General features: G+C 33.5%; 4 protein-coding genes across 4 annotated transcripts in view; all 4 read right to left on the bottom strand.

Annotated features, from left to right (window-relative positions):
- The window catches only part of LOC127792678 (probable glutathione S-transferase parC), a 58623-nt gene that overhangs the window by 12197 nt on the left and 22218 nt on the right, over nt 1–24208 (bottom strand). The gene's annotated exons all lie outside the window — the stretch shown is intronic.
- Nucleotides 664–2152, bottom strand: LOC127792680 (probable glutathione S-transferase parC). Its single transcript, XM_052323304.1, has 2 exons — nt 1689–2152; nt 664–1260 (listed from the first exon to the last, which is right to left on the bottom strand). The coding sequence occupies exons 1-2, from the start codon at nt 2004–2006 to the stop codon at nt 919–921; spliced, it is 660 nt and encodes a 219-aa protein (XP_052179264.1). The 5' UTR covers nt 2007–2152; the 3' UTR covers nt 664–918.
- Nucleotides 14341–18587, bottom strand: LOC127792685 (probable glutathione S-transferase parC). Its single transcript, XM_052323309.1, has 2 exons — nt 18171–18587; nt 14341–14910 (listed from the first exon to the last, which is right to left on the bottom strand). The coding sequence occupies exons 1-2, from the start codon at nt 18498–18500 to the stop codon at nt 14551–14553; spliced, it is 690 nt and encodes a 229-aa protein (XP_052179269.1). The 5' UTR covers nt 18501–18587; the 3' UTR covers nt 14341–14550.
- LOC127792683 (probable glutathione S-transferase) lies at nt 20086–21655 on the bottom strand. Its single transcript, XM_052323307.1, has 2 exons — nt 21182–21655; nt 20086–20606 (listed from the first exon to the last, which is right to left on the bottom strand). Exons 1-2 carry the CDS (start codon nt 21497–21499, stop codon nt 20277–20279), a joined length of 648 nt encoding a protein of 215 aa, XP_052179267.1. The 5' UTR covers nt 21500–21655; the 3' UTR covers nt 20086–20276.

Raw genomic sequence — 24208 nt, forward strand, 5'->3', positions numbered from 1 at the left:
ACCCATGACAGCCTTGTAGACTGTACCGCAGGCTCCCCTGCCTACAACCGCACTTTCTGAGAAATTCCCGGTAGCTTCCGCGAGGTCCTGATATGTGAAACCTTCCTTTGGGAAGTAATAATTCTCTAACACATTGGGTTTCGCTTGATTTTCAAGTGCAGCAAAAGCAGGCTGCCTGCCTCTTATAATCCAACAAACACATACTGTCAAAACCAAAGAGATCAATCCCACAATCACAGAATTTCCAGTTCTCCAACCGCACCACCTAGAATCTTTGGTGCTCCCTTCCCTTGGCTATATGAAACTCCTCTGGTGCTGTCATGTACAGCTCTGGTCATATTAAAGTCTATAGCGTTCGCCAATAATCAGTCCATTTTATTAGTGCAATTTTCACTTTTCTGCAGAACACTGCATATAACTGTGCCCACTAAATATGGCAATACGTTTGGGTCTCTCTTCAATCAATCCATATACTTTTTAGATGGTTGACACTATAATGACCAGTTTAATGTGCAGACCTCAAGGGTCGAGTATTTCAATCCCTTTCAATTCTTTTGTCACACTTTGCACTATTTTCCTATACCTTCCCATATTTTCCTTCAATTCCAAACAATGTCACCAGGGCAAGAGAACTTGCCAGACCCAATTGAAATAGCCAAAAAATGAAATTGAAACAGTAGACTGCTTGAATTTCTCAACATTTTCCGGGGAAATAAACACTGCTTCATGCAAAGCATACACACAAACACATAAACCACTGTTTAGAAAACAAAAATCTTTTACATGGCCTGTGCCCAGAACACACATTTAAGTGTATCCATTTATTAAAGAGGAAAACTAACACGTCCTCAACAGCAAAAAGTTCAAGAACTTCCAGAGCCAATCAACACCAAACTTGAAAGCACCTCAAATCCAGAGTTAATCAACACCAAATTTCTTTCTGAGCCCCACAGCAAAGTCATAGACCTTGTGGGGGTCGGCCAGGGACTTGGAAACACTCTCCCTCTCCATGCACCTCTTGGCCCAAGCTATCAGCTTGGGGCACTCTGCCTCTATGTTCAAGCCCCCAAGAGTTTCATAGGCATAAAACCAGCAGTAGAAGGTCACCAGAGCTATGTCCACGTACCCAAATTTCTCCCCACCAAAATATGGCATCTCCCCAAGTGCTCCTTCCAGCACTTTCAGGACATCTACGAACTCCTTGGCTTCCTCCTGTTCCTCTCCTTTTGTGAACAACACCTTCCTCAGAGCACCATACAACTGCAAGCAATTTCACAAACATTTTATGTGTTAGATAACTCCTCAAATTTCATTTTGATAGAAATAAAGTTCCTAATAATCCTACGTTAAGTAGAGATAGAGATTGATGTCAGGTTGTTGCCTATTGTCTATGAATAAGTCGCCCGTTAGACAGAGAATCGAGTTCTGTGATCAGTCTGTTATCTTAGATTATAGAAGACTCTTGAGTTTTTCAGTTTTCTATGTGCAAAATTTTATTTTAGTTAAGTTGGTGAATTATCTAATTATTGTGGAATCATAGATGAATGCATCAAAGGTGAAGCACACTACACATCTTTGTGTAATTTTTTCTCTCAATTTCTGTGCTTAATCAGCCACATTAAACTTTCAATCACCGTATATCTGCAAGCAATTTCACAAACACCTTGCGTGCACAATCAGAAGCGTACCTTTTGGTCGACATAGTCAGCCCAGAATCTGGCCTGGGCTCTCTGGTAAGGATCAGAGGGCAAGAGTGGGTATTTCTCGTTCCAGACCTCATCAATATACTGAACAATTATAAGGGATTCACAGACTGGTTTTCCATTGTGGATGAGAACAGGGATCTTCTTGTGAATCGGGTTCATCTCCAGTAGGAGCTGGCTCTTGTCGGTCAAATTCTCCTCTCTGTACTCGTACTCAACGCCCTTCTCTTTCAGCGCAATCATGACCCTCATTCCAAACATGCTCACCCATGAATTCAGCAGAACAACCCCATGAGAAGCCATTGTCGAACGCCTCAACAAAGGAAAGAACCCAGATGAAGCTCGGGTGAAGATGAAACCGATGTGGTTGGATGGATGGTAGATTCTAGGTGGGCGATCGGTATAAAGAAACTGTAGATGACCTCGGAGCACGGCAAGCGGCAATTAATGCGATTAAAAGATCTTGCTGCTTCTGGGCTCTTCTGTTATTGGCCGCAAGCTGACGGTCAACGTCGCTGTTGGTGATGGATGCCATGACGAAGGAAGGAATCAGAGAACATCAAATCGATATTAGATTTTTCTTTCAATAATGCTCTCCATGTGGAGAAATATTTTTATTGGACAATACCATCTAGAGTGAGGATTTATGTCCAATCGAGTATACAATAGAGGGGGTAATAATTTTAATATTTATCTCTAATTTAGAAGAATAATATTATTATTTCTTGATTATTTCATGATTTTTTTATTTATTCACTTATTTTAATTACACTTTTTGATCTATTTTTAAAAATTAATTTAATTTTTATATTTTAATATTTTTTACATGATAATTTAAATTTTTTTATTATTTTGATTATTTCTCTAAATTTATATTTTTTTAAATTAATTAACTCAAAAATATAAATATAAATGAATATTCAAAATAACGAAAATTTTAAATTATTATACAAAAAATATTAGATTATAGAATTTAAATTAACTTAAAAATAAGATTAAAAAATATAATTAAAATAATAAAAATTTTAAATAATTAAACAAAAAATATAAAATATGAAAACAAAAATATAAATTTAGGAAAGCAAAAATATCTTCCCTTTCCTTTTCATGGAGGATGGTAAAAGAAAGCAACTTCTTTTTATTTTCTATTCCAATGATACTTGCTGACGTCATATGTATGCAATAATCTCTTTTACACATCTAGGGTTTTTAAATTTGAAATATATTTTAGTTCGGTTTGGCTCGATTCCATCTCTTATTTATTTATAACTTTTTAATTAAATTTTTGATCTAATTTAGCTCGTATTCTTATATGAAAATTAATTGTAATTAAAATAGTCTTATTATTTATTAATAGAGTAATACTAATCTTAAGCAGTAATAAATATGTCTTATTTTTAAAAATTAAATATTTTTATTATTTGATAAAAAATATATATTATTTTAAATTATTTAATTAACTAATAAAATTATTTAGATACTAAATACAAGATGTAAAGTGCATTTATCGTCACTTAACCATTATCTTTAGGGCAATAGTTAATATTACAATTGTTAATAATATAATATAAATTAAAATTTAAAAGCTAAATATATATTACATAAATATTTAAAAATTAAACTATACCCTTTCTTAGAAAAATTACATTGAAAAAACAAATCAAGACTAGACTAAATCGGTCTGGTATGGACCTTAATTGGTTCAATCTTTAATCTATAAGTTATAGAAATTGTAATTTCAATTTGAGCAAAATCAAATAAACACTCCTAATAATATTTGAGAAATATTAATTTTTTGTACAACATAAAAAGGGTACGACATGAAATATAGTATTTTGTAACGAGGATATGTCAAAATTTAAATTACAAGGTTTTAAACTAAAATCATTACAAAAAATCAACGTTTTACCGACGAAAAATTCTGTTGCTAAAATATAAAAATCCGTAACTAAAAAATTTAGCGATGGATTTAATGACGGGCACCATTTCGTCGTTAAAAAGGGCGTTGCTGAAATTTAGCAACGGAATTAGCGACGGGGGTTATACCCGTCGCTAATCAACGACGGAATTAGCGATAGGGTTGACCCCGTCGCTAAATTTGATTTTTTTTTATTTTTTAATTTTTTAACAACGGGGCTAAATTTTAATTAATTTATTTTTTTATTTTTTATTTTTTAGCGACAGGATTGCCCCCATCGCTAAATTCAACCCCAAAATTCAAAATTTAATGCACGCCAGGCCCCAGCCACCCCTAATGTGTGCCAAGTGGTCGCTCCTCTACTTGCCATGTGGCAGCGCGGGGATAATACTCCAAGCAATTATCTAATGCTCTCAACAAGATTCGAACCCTCAACTTCTTATGACCAAGTTTCGCGCACGAGCCAACCAATCTAAAAGCCTTCTTATTTAATGATATATATAAAATATATTTAAACTATTCTTTTTCAAATATTTCAGAATTATATTTATACATCAAAATTTCTCAAACTTATTTAATGATAATAATTTTAATTTTTAATGTTAGTAAAGGAAAATGAATTTTAATTTTATTTCATTATTAATTTAAATAAAACTTTATTAATTATTATATTAGAAGTGAAAAATTATGTTTTGATTTTGATTTTAATTTTAATATATTTAAAAAATTATTAGTTTAATTTCTACAAATATTAATGTTAGTAAAAATTATTGTGATATGTTTAAATGTAATTTTTTTTATTTTTTATTTAATTTTTTTTATATTTTAGTGACGGGTTGACCAGTCGCTAAATTTTAATTTTTTATTTAATTTTCTTTTTTTTTTTTAGCGACGGGTAGACCCTATGGCTAAATTTTAATTTTTTTAATCTTTTATTTTTTTTAGCGACGGGTTGACCTGTCACTAAATATTAATTTTATATATTTATTTATTTTTATATTTTAGCGACGGTCGCTAAATTAAAACTTTTTTATTTAATTTTTTTAATTTTTAGCGATGAGAAATATCCCATCACTAAATTTAAATTTTTTTATTTAACTTTTTTAATTTTTTTAATTTTTAGTGACAGGAGTGACCCCGTCACTAAAAAATAAAAAAAATTAAATAAAAAAATTTTAATTTAGTCACAGGTCACTCCCGTCACTAAAAAATTAAAAAATAAATAAAAAAAAATTTAAAATTTAGCGACGAGTCACTCTCATCACTTAAAATTAAAAAAATAAAATAAAATAAGAAATTTAAATTTAGTGACGGGGTATTTCCCATCGCTAAAAATTAGAAAAATAAATAAATAAAAAATTTTAATTTAGCGACTAGCTCAACCCTATCGCTAAAAAATTAAAAAAAAATTAAATACAAAAATTTAAATTTGAAGATGGGCTCAATCCCGTTGCTAAAAAATAAAAATAAATAAATAAAAAATTAAATTTAGCTATGGGTCAACCCCATCACTAAAAAATAAAAAAAAAATTTAAAATTTAGCTACGAGCTTACTCCTGTCACTAAAAAATTTAGTGACGGGTATTCCGTCACTAAATTAAGAAAATATTAAAAAAAATTAGCGACGGAAATTCCGTCGCTATCCGTCACTAATTAGCGTTAGAATAATTTTGTCTCTCAATTCCATCGCTAAATACGATTTTTTTTTTGTAGTAAATTATGTCATATGAAGTCTCCATAAAACTAAAGCATAATTATATGAAGTCTACGTGAAATTTATCTTTATCTTATTATTTTTTAACACCATAACAGTTTGAGATAATGCGTGGATATTAAAAATCAATCGCATAGAGATTAAGACGACACATGAGCTTTTTGCCCCCTTGCACTATGCGTACTTGTACTTCTTTTGGGCCAATTTAATTAAAAATGAGTTAAAAACTCGTTAATTGCGTCAATAATAGGTACAAATTAACATAATTTTAAAAGTTTTTAAGTAAAATTGGCATTTTCTCCAAATATATATTTTTGTATATCAAGTTTTAATATTAAATGTTTGGTTTCGAGTTTTAGATTTACCATCACTTTGAGTGGTCTCACGTCATATTATTCATATCAAAATGTGATATTTCTTTGTTTTGTAAAATATAACTATTATGGGGCATTTTTTAGATCGCATTTTACGGGCTGAAAATGGCTCAATCCTTCTAAAGCCTAGTAAGCCCTGGGTTGAAGATATCAAGGAGAGGTCGCTTTTATTGGGTTTAGATTACGGAATGTCCTAAGTTGCAAGACAAGCCGTCAGGCTACTCAGGTTGCTGGCTGAATTCTCACCTGTAATTAAAATACAAAACAAAACACAATAAAAAAATTATATATTTTTCTTTATTTTGGTGAGAGGTTTATACTCATCAGTGTACGAGTGCAGTTGTAGTCCAAATTTAAATTTATATTTTCTGTATGAGTCTAGGTCGTCCACTGAGAGATTTATTTATGGCAAAAGAAAAAGAATGTCACACACACGCACACGCATTTGGATAAATTGGTAAGAAGGGTTTTTTTTATGGATTTTTAGATAATAGATACTTAGGAAATAAAGCAAGGTAGAAGTTGAAATAAACGCTAAATGTGTGAATATGAAATTGGATAATACTTGAGTTAAGACAATTTCAACGTCAACCTATTGATTCCCAAATTTTAGCAGACAAGTTTAGGAACATTAATTTAATTTAAGATATGAGGATTTGTTATTAAATACAATTAGAGATAATAATAGTTCTAGTTTAAGTAATCCCCATACATGATATGTGGAATTCTAATTTAAACAATTAGCATAAATCCAATTGTAATTAATACACAAAATAACTAAATCAATCATCCGGGTTTGGGTATAATAGCGTTTCCAGTTCTAGTAACTCCTATGCGTAACATGAAAGCTCTAAGTTAGGTTTACGCTCCAATCCAAATCTAGTGATTTCTCAATAATTAAGACACACTCATACCGAAATTTAAATTAATGTTACTCATTTAAAGCGCAACTTTCTTTGGAAATCATTGGCGTTGGATATTGTTCTTGTCTTAACCCAAGATTAGATTTTGCTATTCATCTCCATTCGAAAGTTAATTGATAGGAATTTAAATGACATAATTTAAATAACAGAATTTAAATGACAGGAATTAAAATAGTAGAAATTAATTGGCCATTTAGACGGTGGATAATTAAAAGACAAGAATTAAAATTGCAGAAATTTAAAAACAGAAATTAACTGACCATTTAAGCGGTGGATAATAAAGTAACAATAAAGGACATAAGAATTTAAAAGAAAAAAAAAATAAGATCACAAGAGAAAACAATAGAGAAAATAAGATAGAACAAAAATAATTTTCAAAGAGAAAATTATAAAAAAACAACTAAACTTTTATTCAAGAATAATAATTACCCTTACAAATGCAATCAAGTGAGCTATTTATAGCCCACAAGATGCAATACAAACCATACAATTTCAATTATTCAACTATACATAATTATATCTAATGGGCACTCACACACTTGAAGTTAAATGGATTTTAGCTAAAATACATACTTAATAAAGCACTCATAAAGTTAAATAGATTTTAACTATAATACACACCTAATAGTTAAATGAATTTTTGCTAAAAAATACATCTAATAAAGCACTCATAAAACAAATATTTAAAAATAAAAAAAAATTATAATTGGGTTTTTGATATTCATTAGGATTAAAAATAATCCTTGGGCCTTCTCCAAAAAATGTCTTCCATGGGTTGCTCAAGTTAAACCTTAATTCTTCATGAGATTTAATTCTTCATGAACTTTAATTCTTCATTCTTCTTCATGGGCTTTGAATTCTTCATGGGTTGGTTTTGAATTCTTCATTCTTCTTCATGAGCTTTTAATTCTTCATGGGTTGGTTTTGAATTCTTCATTCTTCTTCATGAGCTTTTAATTCTTCATGAGTTGGTTTTGAATTCTTCATTCTTTAATCCAATTTGAGTCTCTAAGCCCATCTTCTTCATGCCTACAAGCAAGCAATTGAGTGTTATTAAATTATATATTATATATATTTATATGATATATTATATGGTATATTATATACTTATATATTATATTGATGCTCCACGCATGCACTCAATTGAGTATATGTATTATGTTATAATATATATATATATATTATATTTACATGTTTATTATAATGTATTATATATATTATATATATATTACACATAACTATTCAATTAAATCAATTTAAAATCAAAACATGGGTTATAATTATAACAAAATTTTACATAATTAACTTCTAATCAGTTGCGTCATGAAGAGATGATGAATTTATCGAAAATAGTTAGAGAAAAAGTCAAATTTCCTAATCTAAGGCAAATTAAATCCCTGTTAATGTGGAATTTGTTCCTGATTATGTGAAACTGATAAAGAAACATTATTTTCATGATATTATCCTTCCATTTTAGATTTTATTCAAATTGTAAACACGCTATACTATAAATAGGGGTAAAAAACCATTATATGGGTACGAACAATAATATACTGTTACTTTGTCAAAATAACCAAAGGGACAGTCTTGAATTAGGCATTATTCTGGCTGAATCACGTAAAAATTTCTTTGAGTACTTCCTCTTCCTTTCTTTTTTTATTGAAATCGTGTTTACTTTCTCAGTGCGGGCAAACAAATCATGATCGACTGATTCTCAACGTCGCACTAACTTTATCAAATCACATAAAGATTAATAAGATATAATTAACATTACGTTACCATCATAACATTGAGCGAAATTCTATTCGCAATCACGATTTTATTCTCTGTAGCCACTTTTCAATATACCTAAAATTATTTCAAGCAAAAATTCAATTTTACACTTTATCTTTAATGCTCAACCACCCACATTAAGCAACCACCTGATATCGCACTTTCTTCAATCGGCCAAATTTTGTAATTTCTTCTCATTCGCCATCCGTAGCAATTACTTATTATTTCATACCCGCCATCCAAAATTGAAAAGTTATTTTCTCCTCAAGTTCACTCATTTCTCTTGTTTCACACCCACAGCCATTTTCTCTCAAAATATTAGCAAGTCGAAGTTAGCCATGGATTACTACACTCAAATGTTGACGACGAACTGAGGAGAGTTTAACGAAGAAGATAACAACTACTCAAAAAAATAACATCACATACAAGTAAATCTAAATCTTGTATGTATTAGTGTGTGTTTGTAAGGGTTTGGGAAGCTGGAAGCTCTAGAGAATCCCTGATTTTTTGAATTAGTGTGTATGTAAATATTGTATGTATTAATAGATTTTTCGAATTCCAAAATTTGGGAAACGCGTGTATTTCTGAATCCTAGGGTTCGGGAAGCATAGTGTTTCCTGAATCTTGGTGTTTCCCGAATCTTGGGATTCAGGAAACACTGTGCTTAAATACCGTGCTTCTCGAACCTTGGGATTCGGGAAGTCAGGTTTTCGAATTTTTAATTGGTGTTTTATTTTATTTATTTTTTTATGAGATAAGAAAATTGATTTTGCAATTTACCAATCATTTGATATTATTCAACAGTTCACTACTAATGAGGTATGATAGATTTTTAATAATTTTTTTTTTAAATTATTATTTTAATTAGAAAAAAAATATATCTAAATATTTTTTTCTATTAGCTCTTTGGTACTAGAGATACACTAATTGGATGGGCTAAGAAAGTTAGAAAAAAAAATGGAATTGTTATTATGATAAAGAGTTCAGAATCTGGGGTTCTGGAAAAAAATCTATAATTCGTCTTGCTTGTGAGAGAAATATAAACCATTAAAAAAGAAAGAAGAAATAGGAAAATTAAAATACAAATACACAAGTTTGAAAAAATATCATTATCCATTTGAATTACTAGCTACTACAAAGTGATAAATTTGTTCCTCTAACAATTATAAGCATGACATGCAATATAGATTTAATAAATTTTTATCAATAAATATAAATATTAAGTATAAAATTATCAATTACTTATAAATTATATACACTCACATCTTAATTCAATAAAATTTCACGAACATATCTAATTAAAAATTCAAGAATAATTTATTAAATAAATATTAGACTCTCAATTACTTTTAATCTTAATAATAATAATAATAATAATATTATTATATATATTATTCTCATAATATATATATATATATATGTTATATACATATTGCACTGCAAGTAGCATTATATAACTTAACTCCAGGTGGCAGTAAGTGTATCATTGCTCACTTGCTCAAATTGCAGCAAATTAAAATATAGGGCTCCGTGCAAATTGAAACGTGTAATATAATATATTATATTATATATAAAGTGAAAATTAAGCGTAATATTCTAAAATTTAAAAATAAATAATAATTATTCAAATTAGTATTTGAGAATATTATTGAATATTTGAGAATTTAAAAGTAAGTATTTATTTATGTGATTTTGAGCAAAATAAGAAATTAAAGATAATTAGTTAAATTATTTGGAAATGGTTAATCATTATTAATTATCGTATTTGTGGTTATTATTGAATATTTGTGTGTTAAAAAGAAATATTAATTTATTTGGGTATTTGGAGACTTAAGGAAATGTTTATTTATGTTATTTTGAGAAAATAATTATTTAATTGGGAGTATTTATGAAAATAGAAAAAAAAAATAATTTAGTGAATTTTCTAAAAATTATGGGGTGAAAGTGAAATAGGGGTAATTGTGAGTAGGTGTAACTGTAAGTTTTTGAAAGTATTGGGGTGCCTTTGCAATTTCTGGAAAGTGAGATGGGTATTAGTTTAAAATTAATGGGGGGCATAATATGTATGAAGATGCGGCTGGATCAAGCGGTTGCGCTCGCGAGAGAAGAATGCGAGGTGGCAGGTTTGAGGCTAGCCGTGCATGCGCGCAGTGGAGGTTTTGCTGAAATTTTTCTAGCCTATGGACCCCAAAACGGCGTCATTTCAGCAAGGCGATGGGCAACCAATTACACGATCACGTGGCGCGTGCTGGTGCGCCCGCGTTACTGCCTTCTTATCCTCTATTTTTACTGAATTTTTGAGGTCAAATTGGCCATGCTTTCTGCCCATTTTTACTGCTATGTAAGGCTTCAATTGAAGCTTAATTAAAAGAGAATCAGAGAGCGTTTGGGAGAAGGAAAAAACGCGAAAAATAGAGAAATTAGAGGAAAAATTTTTGAAGTTGATTTTTACTCCGTGTAATTGAAGATCTGAAGGGCAAGGTAAGTTAATTAGCTTGTATTAAATATTCTCTACGGATTAAATCATATGTTTAGGCTGTGTTTTGATTTATTTTAGTGTTAATATTATTTTGCAGTGCGTGGGCATTTAAATCTAAAAATCTGCAAAATAAGGCAAGTTCTCTTTACCTTCTAATTTTAAGTGACCTCTTATATCCGTAATAGCTTCGATTTTATACCGATTTAGTTAGATTATTGGCGATACGCATATGGGTTTTATATCAAAGTTTAGTTTCATTAGTAAAATTTATTAATTTGCGCAGCGACTGAGCAAGGAGGTGGAACCTTCTATTAAAAGGCAAGCTCCTAACCCTCTCCTCGCGTTATTTATTTCCCGCGAAAGTCTTCGAGATTTCATGTATTTTAAACCCTCCCTCACCGTGACTCGGTTCCACGCATTAATAATGCAAATCCGCGTGGCCATTATCTTATGTCTTATATGTTAATAATGAGTCTGTTGGTGATTAAATAGGTTAAGTAGATGATGTTTTGGTATCGTTCATTCTATCCATCACAGAGCTTCGTATCGCTCCGTTTTCCTTATGAATGATACCAAACCCAATGGGTTAGGTTCTTAGAAGAATCAGTATGATTTATGGGTTATGTTAAAGAGTTTAATTGGAAAAGTAAGTGGTTCATTTTCATGTTTATAGGAGATGAGAATGAGAATGGTATTATGATGTCCATGAGATTATGTGCATGAAAAGTTATGGAGAAATGTTGTGTAATGTTAAGTTTAGAGGATATAAAGTTTATAATGTCAGTAAGTGTGTCTAAGGGTATGGGGTACAAAGCCACTGACTATTGACCGTGGGTCGTGGCAGTTGATGGCTGGATATATGGGCGCCAATCATCGATTGTTACGATAAAGGTTAGACGGCCAGAAGAGCTGGTACTCCAGATTCCTGTCTTGATTTGTGCATATCATGATGCGTGTGCTACAAGGGGCTGGGTTGCATTCACTTGGGGACATGCTTTATGTGTGATGGGATGTGTGAGCATTTGCACGACCCAGTTGGTCTAAGAGCCAATTTGGGTACCTTAGGCGAACATGTGCATTTAGAGCATGCCGCATGTGTGTATTCCTATGTGGGCGTAACAGGGTCTGATGCTTGGTTTATGGGGTCCTTATCATCACGTTTATGCTACAGAAGCCATTGTATTTCTTATGTGTTACATTGCATGGTTCTATTGTTACTGTTATTCTGGGCGGGAGTACCGTGCCAGGTGTCGGGAGTACCGACTCGTGTGAGCTTCGGCTCGGCTTAGATATTAGCTCGGAGTTGGCCCGAGGGAAGACCAAGATCGCGAAAGTATATGATAATGTGATGGATGACATGAAGAACACATGAGGGTATGATGCGTATCAGGAAGAGCATGTAATGAATATCAGGAAAAGACGAGTCTTTATGGAAAATGATATGGTAGCCTATGTTAGGCTATGACAGGTTTGTATGCGGGACCTGGGTGCCAATGTGTGACTTATGTGGGCCCCTGGTTCCTTATGTGCAGTTAACTTTATGTTATGCATGTAGAAGTAAGGCACATATTGATCAAGACATGGTGTGGTTGCATTAGCATGAATTGCATGGGGTGTCATGGGAAGAATCCAATTTTAAACCTATAGCCTTCCTTTCATGAGCTTGCTGAGTCTCGCGACTTATGTTTCTTTTACATCATTCCAGGTAAGAAAAACATCTGTGATAGCAGGTACGTTCAGCGGGGTTTGGGTCCAAACCGTTGAGTCATGATAGCAGGTGTAGAGCTCTCTCGAACTAGATCCTAGGTGTCATTGTACTTGTCTTAATGTTAATGCTTTCTGTTTTGGGATATATGTGTATTTTGTTAGCCAAATGGGCTCACGGTATGAATGTTTATATAAGAACGGCTATGAGATACTATGTGATGAAAAAAGGGATTATGATTTTAAATAAGGGTTGTTTGCAAGTTATAGTTGTGTTATTGTTCGGTATCACTCAATAATAACCCTTTTACGGATCCTTTATGCGCGCGGAGGCTCTAGGAGGTGGGCCGTTACATTGAGAGTCTCCAAACTTCAAGGTTCGAAGATGGCCAGCGCTTTTGAACCCTGGAGTTCGAAAGCGCAGGCTGCCTCCGAACTTTAGGGTTTGCAAGCATCCAGCGCTTCCAAACCCTGGAGTTCGGATGCGCAGGCTGCCTCCGAACTCCACGTTTCGAAGGCGTTAAAGGTGGTAGAGGCTGATCCAAACAGCAGTGTTCGAAGGCCGCCACCTCCTTTGAACTATAGGTGTCAAAAGAGCCGGCCCGGGCCCTTTTGCCATGGATAGGGCCCGGCCCACGGCCCCCCTACAAAGGGGTCGGACCGGGCCAGCCTATGGGCTAGAAGGTCGGGCTGGGCCCTTAGCCCACAAGGCCTAGCGGGCCGGGCCCGGCCTTTTTTTTTCTTTTTTTATATAATTTTTTTAAAAATAATACATATAATATATACATATATAAATATCAAAATAATACATATATAAAAATTAATTTTATTCTTTTTAAAATATTTTCTATTTTAATTCTTAAATTTTAAATATTATTTCATTATTTTATATTTCAAAATTCTATATGCCTTATAATTTTTCTTGTGAATTGATATGAAAAATAATGTACATATAAAAAGGATAATGTTTATTTATAATTTAAATATATAAAAAATTTAACTTAAAAATTTTAAATAAATTGATGGTTATTATTTATATATATTGCGAAATTAAATTTTTTATTATCCAATATCAATAATTACTAAAAAATAACATAATTAAAAAAAAATGAATAAGGGCCTTACTGGCCCATAAGGGCCCAACGGGCCACGGGCCGGGCCGTGGGCCTAATTTCTTTGGCCTAACCCGGCCCCCCAATGGGGGCCAGGCACGGCCCGGCACGTTTGAATAGTAATGGGCCGAGCCAAAGCCCGTCCTGTCACGGGCTGGGCCGGGCAGCCCACGGGCTGCCGGGCCCTTTTGACACCTCTACTTCAAACTCAGCGACCACCGCCACCGCGATATATGGGGTATGTGAGAGAGGGTAATTTTGTAATAAAAATGGTTATGAAAAATATTTATTAAATTCATTTTAATTATAACTGCAAAAAACAAAAATATAACTGTAAATAGAATTTTCCTAACATTGAATGGCCATGTAATCCCAATTGACAAATCTTAGGACTTTTGACATTTAACCTAAATGGTTAACCAAATCCATTCCGCTTTTTTGACTTGTAGAATTAAAGGCCATGTGCATCTTCTTTTGAAATTAAAAATAATTTTATCATATGCTCATAAATCATTCTTCTTGTATGATGTAAAATAATCATTCTTCTTGTATATTTATAAAACAAGTGATAAAGATAAAAAAAAAAATTATTTATAACAAGAGTAAAGTAACGTCTATTAAAAATAAAATTCAAGAAGTGCAATTAAAATAGTTTAAATATATAAAAAAAAAAGACTAATAGATGCACTAACGAAACAAAGATGGATCACCCGATAGATGCTTCAAGCAAAAAGAAAAAAATAACTACTACTGAACTCTTATCCCGCTATTTTAAAATAGTTATATGAATTTTGATTCATGGGTCATTTTTATCGATATTCTTATTTTTATAAAATTCAAATAACTAATATCAATTTTGTTTAATGCCGAACTTGTCATTGACATATAAAACCCACTCATAGACTTTGAGAGGGTCTGGAAGGGAGTTGGACACAGTCTCCTTCAGCAAGCACCTCCTAGCCCATGCCACCAGCTTTGGGCACTCTGCTTCTATCCTGAAATTCCCCAGGGTCTCAACTGCATAAAACCTGCTGTAAAAGGGCACAAGTGCAATATCCACAAACCCAAATTCCCCTCCAAAATAAGGCTTCTCCCCAAGCTCTCTTTCCAGCACCTTGAGTGTCTCTATCAGCTCTTCCTTGGCTCTCACCTGTTCTTCCCCTCTGTTCCTTGTTATCTTCCTCATTGTGCCATAAACCCAGAGCCGGTCCTGGGATTTTTAAGGCCCAGGGCAAATTTTATCAAATGTGCCCTTTTATATAAATTAAATAAAAAATAAAAATTATTAATTAATTAATTTTATTAAAATTATAAAAATTTACAAAAGATAAGAAATAATACTTTGGGACTTCATTAAAATCTTGTTTGGGAAAAATTTAATCGGATAAAACTTCAAATGAAGGAAAAAGAATACCCCGTATTGTAAACATTGCATTAAAAAACAAAAATTACATATTTGAGTTTACATACTTGTTCCTGAATCTCCATAAACATTTCTTGATTTGATCAATCTTCCTTTCATCTTCCACAATTAACCGAAGCAAAAAAAATCATCAAATGTACCTACAAAATAAAAATAACAATGAAATCTCAACCACAAAACATCATTTAAAATGTCTTCTTGTTGCGCTTTTATATGCAAAATCATCAATTATACTATCATATTTAATGTTTTCTAACATATCCTTTTTAATGCATAATATCGCTAATCCATTTAGTCTATCTTGAGTCATGGTGGTCCGCAAGTAAGATTTTAATAATTTTAATTTAGAAAAACTTCTTTCAGCAGATGCCACAGTCACAGGTATAGTCAATAATACCCTATAAGCAACCATTACATTAGGAAACATATCCACACTCTTTACAAACTCAAGAATTTTAATGGATGTCCATGGTTTATCTGTTTCATATGCTTCTTTTGGTAACATCACTTGCAACACCTGTAATTCTGAAAATAAGTCTCTTGCATCAACATCAGAAACATCACCATGTTTTAAAGCATTTTCAAGATTCACACAAAAGCTTTTCAATTCATCATCATGAAACGAAGTCAACTTTACAGCATCAAATAAGAACCCAAAAATAGATTCAAAACAATGCAATTGTTCAAACCTACTCTTCAGTTCACCAAGAGCAATATCCACTATAACAAGAAAATAATCAGTTCTAAATGATTCTTCAGCTGATTGTTGTAGTGTATCTTTCTTGATTAAAGCTAAATTATGTGTAGCAAGACATTTAACAACAGCAATGATTCTGACAATAACATTTTTCCAGTGTAGTGTATCTTTCTTGATTAACTCTTGTAATTCTATATCAATTGTTTGATTTGTTTTCAATCTGATTTGCAATTCAATACAAGACCTCAAGTTAGTGAGGTGTTCAATACTGCTTTCATGTTGTTTAAGCTTCTCACCAAGATGTTTCCAATCTCTAGTTCCTTCACTAGTTAACTGACTTCTAGAATTCATTGTTTTAAACAACTTACAACAGAAACAAAACACTCTATCCAACTCCTTTGAGTACACTAGCCATTTTCGATCCTTAGTTTCCCCATTTGGTAACATACGAATATAATAATTTGAAGAAAAATGTCTATTGTGTTCGTCCATGGGGAATTTGAAATTAGTTTCTCTTATGGGACCTTTTTCTACAAGTAAATCTCTCATTTTTGCATCAAGATTATCCCAAACTCGTGGATCATAAATGTTCAAATCAAATCTTGTTTCAGGACATTCATTTTCATTTTCATCTTGATCACCAATTTCTTCATTCCCTTCATTCTCATTTTCTACTAATTCTTCCAATTGAATTGGTTGTTCACATTCATTTGGTAAATCTTCATCTAAATTTTCAAGTGAAGTATTGATTTGTTTAACAAAATATTTATTCAAAGATCCTCTTAAACTTTGAGCAATTTCTTCTTCTTTTTTCTTTCTTTGTCTCTTGAGATTTCCGGAAAGTTGTTTCTTAGGAAACATTTTTTAATTTTTATAATAAACACAACACAATAAAAAAAATAAAACTAATTAACAAAGAACAATAAAACCTGGATTTTGAGCATATTTTCTTCCACTTGAAACTTCCAATTATAAAGAACAAGAATCCCAATCAAGTTTTCTGTTGAATCAAATAATAAAGAAGAATAAGTCAAATGCATTCAAAATAATTCAAATATAAACAATAAACATAAGTTCAATAATACAGTCAAATAAATATAAACATAAATTTCACAATGCATTCAAACAAACCTATGAATTAAATTAATAAATCTGTAAGTAAATAAAAGAATAGTAAATTGTCAATAACGAGTGTTCATAATTTATAATTTTCAAAACAAAGCTAAAATTTCAAATTAGCTATTAACTTTAAGATATTCATAGGCCTTAATGCAATAATATATTATATAATATATTCCAATGTACACACATATAATTCCAATGTATATACAATTATATATTATATACACATTACACTTATATAGTCACAAAACACACACTGCACACACATATAATATTATACAGTCACGCTCACGGAAAACACACACACATACAATATATACAGTTGCAGAATACACACACATACAATATATATATATATATACAGTTGCAGAGAACACAAATATACAGATACAGTGTAATAGTAATATATATATATATATATATATATATTAAATGACACCAACTTCAATAGTTCAACTTCAACTTCAACGACTGGCCACAAGCTTAATTAATGCTCTAATCATCAGCTTATAGCAAATAATAATAATAATGGGTTTAACTAATATGATTTAAATACTCCTAACAACCAATCAAAGTTCAAACCCAGGAAGCCATGACACTGATTTCATCATCTTTGCTTCCTCTTTTATGCATTTATCAACTTGCTACCCTATTGCTTCTCTAATATATATAAAGAACAGAATATATATAGATGAAAATACTCACTAAAATGAAGCAGCAACTTAACCGAGTGTGTGTCAGCAGTGAAGGAGAAATAACCAGCAAAATGAAGAACAATGAAGGAGAAATAACCAGCAAAATGAAGAAGAGAAATAACCAGCAAAATGAAGAACAGTGAAGGAGAAATAACTAGCAAAATGAAGAAGAAGAAGAAGAAGAAGAAGGGAGGAAAAATGAGCATTGGGCAGAGTTTCAACTTTTAGGTTGCGTGAGAGGGCCGCGTTGGCAGAGCAATTTCTGCTGTTTTTTTTTTTTTTTTAATATACATATATATTCATAAATTTATAAAGGAATTTGGGCCCCTTTCAATTATGGGCCCCGGGCTGTAGCCCCAGTGGCCCTGGCCCAAGGCCGGCCCTGCATAAACCTTCACAAAAAAAAATAAAATAAAAAAAGAAAATAAATTAGAACTAAACAGATCCAAACGAAGGCTGTTTATAAATATGACACGATATTTTAATAGGTGCTAAGCATCCAAATTGAACTTTTATCGAGAGAACGACCCAACCTTCTGGTCAATGAAATCAGCCCAAAATCTGGCTTTGGATCTGCTGTAAGGATCCGGGGGCAACAAGGCAGGCTTTCCATTGAAGACTGCTACTTCATTGATGTACTGAACTATATTCATGGATTCACAAATGGGCTTTCCATTATGAATCAGAACAGGGACCTTCCTGTGAACTGGGTTCATCTTCAACAACAGAGGGCTCATGCTGAACAAATCTTCTTCCCTGAGCTCGTACTGGTTGATGCCCTTCTCTGCCATGGCAATCCGGACCCTTGCCCCAAAAGGGCTTGCCCACGAATTTAGAAGAATCAGTTCGTCTTTCTCATTCATTCTGACACAAACCCAGTTCAAAATTGCTGAGGAATTGCTCTGTTTGATGGCTCAGAGACAGATTGGTGACTTCTAGGGGAAGAGGGAGGGGGGGCTAAAGTGTATTTATATTGAATTTGGAGGATCTCAATTTGAAGAGTCTTGGAATTGTTTCAGAGCGTTCAATTTGAAGTTTGAGAGCTAAAACCACTGTGACATCATTGCTTTCGAAAGAATTAAATTTACATAATTTTTGGAAAATGCTAAATATTTAATTGTTAAGAATTATATGATTACACAACTAATAATATTATAAATACCATTAATGATAGTGATTACAAATTTTATTTTCCTATAATTTGTAAATTTAATAATACTAATAAGGTGGTTATTGATATTTTTACTTACTATTTACAAAAATAATAATATCGTTTAGATTTTCATACTTTAATATTATTAGTAAATTTTAAGATTCATTTATAATAATAAAAATTTCGATCCTGGATACCCTGAAAGATCTTTTCATTTAAATGCATTTTTTTAATCTTTATTTTATGCTAAAAACTTTCCAAAAGATAAAAGTCAAGACTTCCACAAATCAATTATGAGTTGGTTACGACAATGACCTAATAAAGCCTTCATCACATAGATGAAGCAGCCAATTTTATGATTCATTAAAGATTAGATTTTTTTTGGGGTTTCTTTCGGTCGTCTTATTGACTAATCATTGCGTCTATATATATATATATGTATCTTTTTATTTTTTTTATTTGTTTGGTTAGTTAACTAGAGAGATGTAAAGTCTTGTGACATTAACCTAAAGTGTGATAAGGCTGAAAAATTTCGATGTCAAATCAAAGACTATATAAGTTTATTTAGAGTTTTGACCTTCTTTTTTGTTTTTTTTGTTCTTTATAAACAAATTTATATATTTTATTTTTTAAAAAAAAATATTAGTTAGTAAGTAATATATATAGAGTTTGATATGGTGGTGATGTTGCTAGGAAGTTAGGACCTAACACACCAATTGTCGAATTTATGTAGAAGAGAACGAGCAAATCAAATAGAGTAACACGATTTTTTCTTGAGATCTTACTTGGGATATGATTACATAGTTGATTTAAGAGCAGTTAAAAATCATACTGCTCGTGTTATACTAAGCGAGATGACAAGTCTAAGTATTCTCTCATGTCGTCTATGTTGGTTTTTGGGGAATAGTCCACCTATCCCTTGTGAATGGGTTTAAGTAGATTTCTCGATTAGTCTACGTGTTTTATCAGGAATTGATTGATGAATAATTAATAACTCTTATTAGTTAAGTTTTAGAGTTAAGAGTGAGATAATTTATCGCTCTTATAAATCCATGATTTGCAAAGTGAATTGTTACTCTTTCTTCACTCGTTTTAAGAGTGATCTGTCGTACTATTTTAAAATTATTTTCAATTTTAATTTAGGATAGTCAATGGAGCTGATCCAAAACCTTCCTCTTTGCTAGCTTTATCAATGTATTTTGAATTATTAATAATGATTCAAACATGGGTTTTCTATTAATTGTGGATCAAACTATGCTTTAAACATGCATAAATTGGTGAAACAAATCGCTGTAATTGACATCAAACACAATGCACTAAGAAACTGTCAACAATTCAAATCAAACACTGAAAAACAGACAGAGATAGCTGGAAGCCCTACTTTATTATGAGCCACTCTTCACAACAGCAAGACGATGAAGAGGGGAGTGAGAAGGGCCAAGACATTCGCACCATTCATAACCATATCTATTCCAAAGCAGATCTTCTATTGGCTGGGCGTGAGCTTCTCTCTGAGCTCCAAAATGAAGTCAAAGAACTTGTGCTGATCAGGAAGACACTTGGAAACACTGTCCCTTTCAGTGGTGCACCTGTGAGCCCAAGACACGAGTTTTGGGCACTCAGCCACCGTGCTGAAGTTGCCAAAATGCTCATACACACTGAACCAGCGGTAGAATGGGATCAGTGCCACGTCCACAAAGCCAAAGCTGTCGCCCCCAAAATAAGGCTTATCCCCCAGCTCTGCTTCAAGAACCTTTAAGCATCCAATTAGCTCCTCCTTTGCTGCTGCTTGGGCTTCCCCGGTGGATAGCCATACCTGCCTCCCCGGACCATACATCCGCAAATCACAAGATGCACAGATTAGGGTCGAGGTCAGGAAGAAGATGTTAGGTAAACAACTCCAATACCACTCGTTAGGATTGGATTTCGCATATTACAAACATGAATCAAAAAAGAAAAAGGAACATAGAAAATTAATGCACTTTGGTTTCAATGTGTGTGGGATAAATTAATCCGCTCAATCTGTAGTTTTGTATAGAGAAACAGCAAATACCATCCAATCCTCATAACTCCAAATAACTCCTCGCACACCCTGGGAGCTCTATTTATGTAGTTGTGGCCAGACACTGCATCCATAATTCAGGTGCATCATCTCATAGATTATTGGTAACTTGGTGTGGTCAATGAACCCCTAAACTATAGGGGGCCGCTATAGCGACAATTCTAAAGGAAACTAGGTCTCCCATGCCCATTCATATCCCCTAAGAAATCAAACAGTGTCCCTCTCAGTGAGACTTGAATTTTAGGAGTCTTAACTAACGAAAGATTATATGACAAGTAAAATGGTGGAGAGATTCAACAAACACATGGACGTCGTTCCAGGACTCTCACCTTCTTGTCAATGTAGTCGGCCCAGAACCTGGCTTTGGCGCGCCGGCTAGGATCGGAAGGCAGCAAAGGATACCCATTCCTCCAGACTTCATCAATGTACTGAACAATGAGGAGCGACTCGCAGACCGGCCGGCCGTTGTGAATCAGCACGGGCACCAGCTTGTGAACGGGGTTCATCTCGAGGAGAAGGGCGCCCTTGTTGACGAGGTCCTGCTCCTTGGTCACGAACCCATGAATCCCCTTCTCGGCCAAGGCGATTCTCACCCTCATCCCGAAGGGGCTAGGCCAGACGTTCAACAGAACCAGCTCGTCCGCCATTGATGGAGCTAGCTAGCTGTGTTTGCTTGCTAGTGGGTTCCAGTGAGTATTTATAGGAGAGATTTGATGGGCCATGGCTCCAACATGGGAACTGCGAAAATTTTCAGTCACTGGTACTGGAATATTTTGCCGTTAGATTTTCTTTATTTCTGGGTTCGCATCGGGATCTGTCATTGCGTGCGTCATGTCTCTATATCGTATCCATTTAAATTTCTTCCCTTTTGAGTGCCGTCGGACAACCGTCGGAAGACTGGCTCCGGGAACCACACCCGTTTAATTTGTTGTCTACTACATTGACAATGACATTTTTATAGCGAGATTTGACTCTAGAAAAGGTCAACTTTTTACACAAAAAAAACGGTCAACTCCTTTTTGCCAACATTTCACTTCAAACCAAAATAAAAATAGCTGCTTGTAGTTTGCGTGGTGGGAATGATATTTTGTATAGAGTCGCTCTATAGGGCCCGTCGAGCCTACAAAGCGGCTCACAGAAAGGGGGCAAAATGATAATTTTGCCTTGCCTGCTTTGCAAATTTGCAAAGAGGGCCACTGCCCCCCTCGCTTTGTGCCTCCCTTGCCTGCCATGGCCGCCACTCGCTTCTTCACTACGCCTCGTTGCAGTCTCCCGGCCTCGCCTCCGTCGCCGCGCCTCGCCGACAGTCGCTGCATCGACTGTTGGCGATGGCAGTGAGGTCGGGCGAATGCAGCGAGGCGCGACGGAGAGGGGAGCGACGACCATGGCAGGCAGGGGAGGCGCAGAGCAGGGGGGAATCCATGGGAGGGAGAAAGCAGGGCGTAGGGGCAAAATGGTCTTTTTGCCCCCTTTCAGTAAGCCCGTTGGTAAACCCGTTGGACTTTCTAACATTTTCCATTTTGTATAATGTAAAGGGTGTGTAATTAATTTAAAATCAATCATCACAACTCTATTAGCTCTGTCTCTTTTGATATAATTTTTGATACTCAAGTTAGTATAGTAAAGAAACAATAAATGTGTATAAATATTATTGTTGGGTTTGTGTTTCCTAATGAGGTTCAAGGCAATGACAATGATTCAGATTAACTTTATAGGCTTCGACCCGAGATTGAAGTGACGATTTAATACTCTTGTTGGCAGCCTAAATAGAAGTCAGGCCATAAGCCTATAACCCTTTCTTTGGAGGAGAAATAGGTCTTGGCCCATTTTCTCAAAAAATAAGGAAAACCCATTACCCCAGGCTTCCCATATATAAGGGATTTGTTCCCTTATTTGTGCCTTATGTATGGCGGCCGATTGTGTTCTCCCTTTCCCCTTCACACGACCGATCGTGCCTTACCTGCTTCCTTGTATAGCCAAATCTTCATGGGTTGTTTTCTTTCTTGGTCTATCAATCATTTCCTTGTTGAGTGTCATGCATTTCCTTATTCATGTTGGACGATTTTCAATGAGGTGTATTTATAGGGATCGATCGCCTTTTCTATGGTAAGTTGTTCTTGGCCATTGTTGAATCCATATCTTCGTGATTACTTTATTCCTTTGGGGATCCTATTATGTGTGGAAGCTTGCTTGACTTGGTGAAGGGTGTTGATCGATCAAGAGGCTTGGGGGTTTGAGGTTTTCGGTTCTTTGGGGGTTCGGGTTCCCTTGTGACTTGGTGTCCATATTATTGGAGTTACCTAAGTGGTGTTGACGAGCCCAAAATTGAGCCTTGATCCATTATCAATGTGACTGCCATTCGTTGGCCCGAACAAGAAGTTTACTTCGTGTTCTTCTTGTTGCTGTTATCAGTTTACTCTTTTGGTTTTGGTTTTGTGCATTAACCTGTTTTGAAGGTGTTTCTACCCCAACAACTGTGAATTTTGTAATTTAGCTATAGGGATTTTGTGATATAAGCAAGGTGGCTGAGAAGTTCAGAGTTATCATATTCAAAATTCTCGAGCTTGATTATCTTGACTTGGAGGCGAATTTCTCAGGCTAGATAGAGATGGACTCAAATTCGTCGAAAACAAAGTGAGTCAAAATATTTGAAGTTATTTTTGATATTTATGTACTCGCTTATCTCGAGTTGGCAGAGAGCTTATCGAACTATATAGAGATAATACTTGTCTTGAATTCTTTAGAAAAGAGATGAATGAAAATATCTAGAGTTTATTTTCAATTACTCTCATGTTCGGTGATCTGAAATTAATAAAAAGTTGTCCAGACGAGAAGAATAAATACTGAGCTTAGATTCTTCAAAATGTGAATTTAGGAGTTAGATATTGGTAGTTATATTTCAAAATTAAATTGAATGAAAGGATACATGTCATATTTCTATTAGTTATTGATAAAGACATGTGACAAGACTAGATTGGTTAATATTTTGGGGCAACTTAATAATTTTTCTTTTTTGGGTATTTCTCCATTAGTGTGTTATATAATATATGAGATTGGTTGATCTTATAGGACAGCTTAGTAATTTTCCTTTCTTTGGATATTACCTGGTCAATGTGTTATATAATACAAAGAGTGTGTTAACTTACCTGTTTGTAATGAAATGAGTTGGGTCAAACTCTATTTCTTTTTTTCTTTTTCTTACTCTCCTCTCCTGTATTGCCGACCATAATTAAGAAAAATAATAACATAAATGTATTTACAAATTTAACCTTATCACCATCAACAACAACCTATTAGTTTCGGCACTAAAATTTTCTATTGACATGGATTCTCTGGAACAAAAAAGATATATATAT

Source organism: Diospyros lotus, chromosome 15 (genome assembly GCF_014633365.1).
Source record: "Diospyros lotus cultivar Yz01 chromosome 15, ASM1463336v1, whole genome shotgun sequence".
In the NCBI taxonomy this organism is placed as follows: Eukaryota; Viridiplantae; Streptophyta; class Magnoliopsida; order Ericales; family Ebenaceae; genus Diospyros; species Diospyros lotus.